The sequence below is a fragment of the Lepidochelys olivacea genome, assembly GCF_965140295.1.
Source record: "Lepidochelys olivacea isolate rLepOli2 genome assembly, chromosome: 1".
Classification (NCBI taxonomy): Eukaryota; Metazoa; Chordata; order Testudines; family Cheloniidae; genus Lepidochelys; species Lepidochelys olivacea.
The window spans coordinates 47,085,929-47,093,593 of NC_140411.1; the positions used below are offsets into that span (position 1 = coordinate 47,085,929).

The window sequence follows — 7,665 nt, forward strand, 5'->3', positions numbered from 1 at the left end:
CGCCAGATTTCGGTGCACGCTGCCTTTCAAAATACACCAGGACACGAGATCTGCAACCGAGACAACAAACAAACAAACAAAAACCCAAACCCAAACCTCTGCTCATCAGATTATAGTGGAAGCAACTAACAAAAGAGACTCGGGCTTTAAAACCACTGCAGAGCCCGGGGGAAGCCCCATGTTGATTTCACATGCTTGGCACATGACGTCAGCTTCTCTGCCTTCGGGCATGAGCCTGCATGCAGCACTAGACTCCCCTCTTTGGAGGACCCTTAATTTCTAACACATCTTCAACCCCCCACTGCGTGGAATCACACCGCAGCTACACAAACGCTTACACAGCCTCTCCGTTGTCAGCAGACGTCTGCCCTAGCCCTAATACCTAGTTAAAAACAAGGTCGGTAATAAAAGAGGCCCCCCCCCCTCATTTTATTAATAGCCTTTCTAAAATTACAAGTGGAAATCAGTGTATTTAAAACTGCACCAGCATGGAAAGGTTATAAATAAAAATAGCAGGAAGCATTTAATAGACTATTTCCCCCCTTGATTATTGCTGTTGACCAGATTCCCAGAAGGGATGATGGAGTAAAAATTGCACCATGAACAAAAGTCCTCACCAATGCTGTCTTTGGCCATAGTTTATTGGCCAACGATGTTGGGGATGGGGGGCCAGGAGCTCAAGCGTTACCATAGGCAATAACAGGTCTGAAATGTCGAATACATTTCACCCTCATAGCCACACTGTTAACTGGAAATCCCGGGCAAAGTATATTGCAAATGCCCCGCTGAGTACAGACTGGCTGGTTGTCCCTATCGGATGGCAGGTGCAATGAGTACATGCAGTTTCCGACCTGGTTGGAAAGACTTGGCCTGTGTGTGTTTCAAAGACTAATTTTCCAAATTTTGGATGAGTTGAGTAAATACTACAATAAAATGACGAAAACCAAACTGAAGCTTGCCCAGGGACTGCAGAGATTTTCCCCCCTGCTGTCATCAGTGTCCAGATCTGGCGAAAGAACCCATATTTTGGTCTTTCTCCCCCATTTAATAAAAAGATTGAAACCTGCCAACCCCCAAATGTCTGTGTTCCAGGCAGCTTTGTTGAAGAACCTTCTTACCGCTCAGAGGGTCCCCTGGGGTCTTTCTTTTCAATTTCCGCCCTATCATAAAGCTTGGATAAAGCCTGGAAAACCAGGAAGGCTCGTGTGTTTATGAAGCTGTTCGGTTAGGGAGACAAGAAATCGCATAATTTAAACAACAGAACATGCCACTGGGTGCATTTCTTAACTCTCTCCTCCCAACCCCCGTGGGAACAATATCACACCCGCAGGGATCCTTACGCTTGCCAGTGTAGCTGGTTGCAGTTTCCACTGGAGAGCTCACCTCTTAATTTCTCCGCTAATAAACCCGGCGGGGTGACTATGGGCGCCAGATTGATGAGCTCTTTTACAGGTGCCTAACATTAAGCAATTCACTTCTGAACATTTAAGCAGTGTTGTTGTTGCTGGTTTTTTTATCTTACCTTCCCCCGGCTGTAAGGCAAGATGGTCATTTTGAAGGTGTATGGTTAGGGAAGGCAAATGTGCTTTACATTTTGCTATTAAGATTCCTCGCTAGCCCAGCCTGTGTAATGAAAACATGCACACCGATCCCGAGTTTGAGAACTTACAGGCTATTTCGGTTCAGCTCTCGGCTATATTGGTATTTTCTGCATTGCAAACGCCGGTGTAAAAATACAAAAGAGCATGAATATCCCCGCACAAGGAAACAGACACACTGTACACTTTGTACAAAAAGTAAATGGCTGGAGTGTGGTTGAGGAAGGTCAATGCGGCCATTGTAGTGCACAGAGGGGAAAAGCCTTGGCTCTGTCCATGTCTTTGGGTGACCAGGGACCTTTTCCACGATGGGTTCTGTGAATGTCGGGCTCCTGTTCACCAAGGAGGGCAGAAGCCCCCCCGCCCCCGACTCAGTCTCTGGCTGCGGTCACTGGGTCACTGATGGCGCTAAGACCCCAGCGGCTCCCAGGACGCCCCCAGCTGGGCCAGGACCCGTTGATCCCTGGAGGGAGGAGACCGGGCTCAGCGCTTGCGAGCCGCCGTGCACCGCGCCGGGCTGCGATTGCTGCAATTTCTTCTTGTTGATCTTTCTTTCTTTCGCTCGCCTGTTCTGGAACCAGATTTTTACCTGGCGGGGATACAAGAGCGAGAGAAAGGGATGGTCAAATCAGAGAGCGGAGCGGCTCCAGAATGACCAGGCGAGCGGGGCTGCGCAGCTGGAGACGGCACCTCGGGGGTTTGCTCCGCCGTCAGCCCTGCCACCTCCGCCCGGCTGTGCCGCAACACGCAGGGAATAGCCCCGTGTAAAGCCAGCCAGAGTCTCCTGCAGAGCCTTTCAGGGGGGAGTGGGGCCCGATCCCCAGCTCCTGAGGCAGGCCACAGCCAAGCGCAGCGTCTCCGGAGTAAGGACTTTCTAAGGTGGGGCTGACACGGACATCTCGGCCGCCGCCCGGAGCACGCTGAGCGCGAACAGGCGCACGAGTGGGCTGACCACCGCAGGCTCCTGGCTATATGGGCCACTTGGGAGTTTGTCGGGTCGGAAAGCTCCCTGTCTGCCGGTCTGTGTCTCTGTCGCACACACCGGTCTTGAAGGCGTGAGAGAAGTTGCAGACACGGCCACATACCCCATTACCTAGGAAAACACCCACGCTCCTGGCAAGAGCAGACAGCGCCTCGGTATGTATCGCCCTTCCTAGGCCTTCCCGGCCGATTGGTGCCAGCCATTCTGCGACTGGGCCCGCGGGGGGCCCGATCCCACCGGCCACGTTTGCGTTATCTCTGGGGCCAGCGGCGCCGTGACAAAGCGCGTGGGGGCGTGGGGAGGGGGACGAAAGAGCATTTGGGTACTTCAGAAATAAAGAGAAGGGAACGCTCAAAGGACAGACCTGTCTCTCCGACAATCCCAGCGTAGCGGCCAGTTCTGCTTTCCTCCTGATCGTTATATACCGGCTGTAATGAAACTCCTTCTCCAGCTCCAGCCGCTGGTGGTCCGTGTACACCACGCGGTACTTATCTTTTGTCCTGGTTTTAACTAGAGAGGAGAAATCCATGACAACTGATCAGGCACATTTAACGGCAAACCTTTCCCCCGATCCATTCTTTCCATCTCCTCCTCGCCTGATCTGGGACTGGAGTGGTGCTACTCCTCACCCAGGCCAACCCCTTCAATGGGCCAGGAGTCCAGGATCGGGACCCCTTTAATGATTGCATTTCCCTAAGCGTGGACTTAATAAAGAGCGTGGCCGGGCTCGAGAAAGAAGATGTGCAGAGAACCAATTTTTTCAGGCCGTGGGGAAATAATGCAAAAACTGCATGAATGTCATTTGGAACCAAACGCATGCACGATATTCCCCAGACTGGGGCAGCTCAGATGTCAATGATTTTGAAATGTACCTTAGCTGTCCATTTCTCCAAGGAACATCGTTCTGAAATGCAGCTGTTCCCGTTCATCCCTTATGGTAATAACCCCTGATTAATGTAGGCACGCGTTGTCTGGGGTTATTTGCTCAGAGTGGAAGAACTCTTAAGAGTCTCACAAGCAAACTTGTTGGGCATTGCTCAGATTTCCCCCCTGATTTTTGAGGTCCCTCAGCAAACGATGGTAGCGCAGACAATCTGCGATTGGTGTGTTGAATCCGCACCTTTACTCGGATTCATTTATTTCTGAAGACGAGAACTGACAAGCCTAACACTAGAATGGAGGCAGAAAATATCAGTGCTCAAAAATGCCAAGTTTGACGCATCTGGTTTTTTTATGCGGAGCATGTATGTACATTGCTAAATCAATTGATCTCCCTTGCTTCTGATTGTTTCTTGTTTAACTGGTTATATCCCCAGCTTTCTTGTTCATCAGAAAGATCTGAGGAGTGGGGAGGCTCTGCCTCTAGGTATGTAATGCCCGGCAGGCTGACTTTGTTCAGGTAAACTCTCTGCAAACTACAACAAAAGCGCCCTGCAAAGATACAAGTCTGATCAGAGAAAACTCCCCAGAGCCGCTGAATGGGGAACACAATCGCAAACAATGCCGGACAAGGAGATCTTATCAAAGAAAGACCTTCTCAATGCCTTAATAACAGCCCCATTCTGTTTGAATTACCACTACTGAGCAAATGGCGGCAGGCGCTTTCATCCCCTGGCTGAGCAGATTAACATAAACACTGGCTCCAAAGGCAGCATTTGAATGGAGACATCCCCCTCAAGTGACCAGCCACCCTTTCCAAAAGGAAAACGGTGGGAACAGGACGGAATTGTGGGAAAATCCGACAACTTCCATTCCTGGATGGCTGGCCACTGGGGAGGGTGCTCAGCGGCCTGCAGATTCCCTCACATTAAAGTTGGTCGTTTGCTTTTCCATGTAGTCCGCTGACTCGATGCCCTTTGGTTTGGGGGAAATGGTCAACCCCGATCGCCCCCCACGTTGTCTGGGGAAGCCGGGGGATGAGAGAGGAATGCCAGAATTCATTATTTACTGCGAAAGTTGCCACCCTCTTTCCGGCCAGTAAAAGGGACAATAGCGTGGAAGGTGTATATCAAAGCCAGATGTGTTTAAAGGCCCATGACAGATGAGGGTCTGCAGAGAACAGGAGCTCCTGGCTAGTCTCCAGGCACCCGGGGGACATTAACATCACAACTGAGAACGGCGCCTGGCCACCTCCTTGGCACCTTAGTGCAGGACATCACGGACCGTTCTCAGCTGACATTCAGCCCCATCTACCGCAGCTCCTCTCCAAGCCTCCTTTCCCCCAGGAGACGGGAGGAAGGGGGCAACTTTTAAAATCGGGCTTGAGACACCCGGCCCCACCCTTAACACCTTCCGATCCGCGCCCCTCTCCCGAAGGCGAGGAGGAAAAGACACACAGATCAGTTTCGCCTTCCCGGAGGAAACCTGCCCCCCAGGATAAGTTGCAGCCCCAGCTCGATGGGATGGGAATTCAGGAGCCAGCCCGAACCCTGACAATCCCAGGACTCAGAACCGCCTTCGCCCATTTCCCAGCGAGGGAGCAGCAGGTCGGTGTGAGGACCTAAAGCTCACCAAGACGTTAATAAAGGTATGCGCCCAATGACTCAGAAACGAATGCAAAGCGACACCGGCCAATGATTTATATGGCTGTAATTGGTTATAAAAATCTTTTAAGTGCCTATAACCAGGGCTACTCGGACTGAAGGCCTGGGAGGACCAGCAAGCACTCCATTGGGATGAAATTTAACTTAACTCGTCGGGAAATCGGTCAGCTTCCTCAGCAGAAACAGGCTCTCCCGGCCCCTGCCAAACTTGGCTTGTCTAGGAAAAGCCCTTCCCCCCCGCCCCCCAAGACTGCCCCACGGCTCATCGATTCAAAAGACACCTTGAAATAGGGGTTCCAAAGCTCAGTGGGGTCGGGGCTGCCAACCCCCAGTGCGTTAACATCGTACGGCAACAACCCTCCCCCCGGCCCCCAGCAGGGCTCTGTCTTTGCTGCCTACGTTTTTCGTGTTAAGCTAATTTCTCACAAAAGGAAGGCAAAGGTCCACATTTCTCTCTGTACCTGCAGCTCGGGAACAAGAGTCCCAAGCCCCAAAGCGACTCTACTGGTTGTTACAAACTCTCCCCACAAGGATCTAGAATTCAAGTGTCGTCCAGACTAAGACCAGTTATTTGAAGATTTTTTCTACCCGCTTCAGTATTTTTTGTTCAATGTAAAACAACCGCAGGGAAAATAGATTTTTTTTTTCCTTCTGAGGAAGAGCCTCATTTTTGAGCTGCTGCTTCCTTATTTTCTTTTTCAAAATAAATAAATGGGAAGTGAGGCTATTCCAGTGAAACGTCTGGGCCCGCATCGCTAAGGCGGGCTCCAGAACGAGTGAGCTTCTTGGCATTATCCAGTGCCCCTGCAAATCACGTCCAGGCGTGTCTGCCACAAACATCTCTCGAGCAGCACCCAGGCTGCTCCGATCCTGAACGAGAGCCAGTGGCTCCAGACTGAAAGAGGACTCAGCGGGGGGGCTTTCCCTCCTGCTACTGGAAACTCTGGGCACTGGTTCCCACAGGGTTTTCCTGGAGGAGGTTCCCTCCGCTCCCCGAACCGAAAAGCAGTCCGGCGGAGAAACCACGAGCGAAACAACCGCCGGGTGTTAACCTTCGCAGCCCCCACCCGTGCAGCCCGAGCTGTGCGCCGCGCGGGTCAGTCCCCGGAGGGTTACGGTTTCCTGGGCGGCTCTGGGTCCCAGCAGGGCCCAGGCTGGTTACAAGGGGCCTCGAGCTCTGCTGCTTCCCAGACTGCCCTGGGCTGGGCTCCCAGGCCGAGCTCCGGTGCGCAGGGCCCCAGGCCTGCAGGGCTCAGCTGCAATCCGGGACCCCCCGAGCTGGGCTACGGTCCAGGGCCCTGGTGGGCAGCGTGCTCTGGGTCCCAGCGCTCTGCCCGGCTGCTCTCCCGGGCCTCAGTCCTTTGCTCGCCCAGGCCCCCGGCGCTCCGCCGCTTACCCTGGCCGCCCAGGGCGGGCTGTGTCGGCTTCCTCATCCACTCGCACAGATTCCGCCGCTGGCCGCCAGGGGAGAGCTGTTCTGCGGCCGGGGCGCCCGGGTTGAGCTGCTGCATGCCCCCGGAGGAGGCGTGGGGCGCCGGGCCCGGGGGGTGGTGGTGGTGGTGATAGTCAGCCGGGCTGTACGCCAGGGCCGCGGCGGGGGCGCCGCCGTTCAGCCCGTGCACCGCGCTGGCCGCCGCAGTGGCCGGGCCCCCCTGCCCGTAGCCGTTCCAGTCATCCCGCAGCGGAGCGCCGTAGGGAGAGGGCCACGAGGGGCCCGGGGACTGGGCGCTGTCCAGGTTCACCCCGGCCGCGGCCACATGGTATCCTCCGTAGTCCGGGTATTGCGGGGCGCTGACAAAGTTCTGCGCCGCCAGATTGAGCCCCCCCGAGTGGCGCACGGAGCTGGAGTACATGGGCACCTCCTTATCCAATAGGTAGCTCACGTACATGATGGCGAGAGCCGGGCAGCAGCTCTCCACATGCTGCTTGGGGCTCTGGAGCGGCTCTTCTCTTCCTTGGGGATGGGCTCCCCTTCTGGTGGGGGGGGCGGCGGGGGGCGGCTGTCCCCCGGGTTGCCTCTGCAGAGCCGTCTCTCTCCCACTAGCGATCCGAACCCATTGGCCGGCAGCACTTACATGCTTAACGATTGTTTACAAGGCTCTATTAGTAATGGCACAGACACACCAAAGGCAGGTGACGTGGAGAGGCGCTGGGTATATAGCTACTACCCCTAAAAGAAGATTTGCATTTAAAAAGATAAGGAGAGGGCAGCGACCTGATCACAGCTAAATATTCAAGCCTTTATTGTTTAAGAGCTTCCTCCTTCCATTGCAACCTGGTGCACTTTATCCTCCAATCACAGGTTCAAAGAACTAAAAGAAGAGACTTGCAAAAGAGAGAGAGAGAGAGAGTTCTGAGAGGCAGGGTGGGAATATGGGAATCGTGTATCATGGACTATCTATAGGCATCACGTTACAGAGCAGCCCGTGTTGAGGTTTTTGCTTTTGTTTTAAATGTTATAAAGGCAGCACGTATAAGGAGATATACAGGTAGAGACGTTTCGCTTTTTAGAGCTGTTAGTTTAGAATAACTTTTCCGTAGA

General features: G+C 53.6%; 1 protein-coding gene across 1 annotated transcript; it reads right to left on the bottom strand.

Annotated features, from left to right (window-relative positions):
• Nucleotides 1-544: 544 nt before the first annotated feature.
• On the bottom strand, nucleotides 545-7,044 carry CDX2 (caudal type homeobox 2). The gene is made up of 3 exons (XM_084644096.1): nucleotides 6,520-7,044; nucleotides 2,945-3,090; nucleotides 545-2,187 (listed from the first exon to the last, which is right to left on the bottom strand). Exons 1-3 carry the CDS (start codon nucleotides 7,010-7,012, stop codon nucleotides 1,987-1,989), a joined length of 840 nt encoding a protein of 279 aa, XP_084500222.1. The 5' UTR covers nucleotides 7,013-7,044; the 3' UTR covers nucleotides 545-1,986.
• Between the last annotated feature and the right edge of the window lie 621 nt (nucleotides 7,045-7,665).

Bases quoted from the DNA above. Each gene is read 5' to 3' on its own strand.
- CDX2 (XM_084644096.1), bottom strand. From the start codon at position 7,012: ATGTACGTGAGCTACCTATTGGATAAGGAGGTGCCCATGTACTCCAGC. The intron at 3,091-6,519 runs GTAAGCGGCGGA...TCTCCTCTCTAG, and splicing joins GCCCGCCCTGGGCGGCCAGG to TTAAAACCAGGACAAAAGAT. The intron at 2,188-2,944 runs GTCTGTCCTTTG...TATCCCCGCCAG, and splicing joins TGGGATTGTCGGAGAGACAG to GTAAAAATCTGGTTCCAGAA.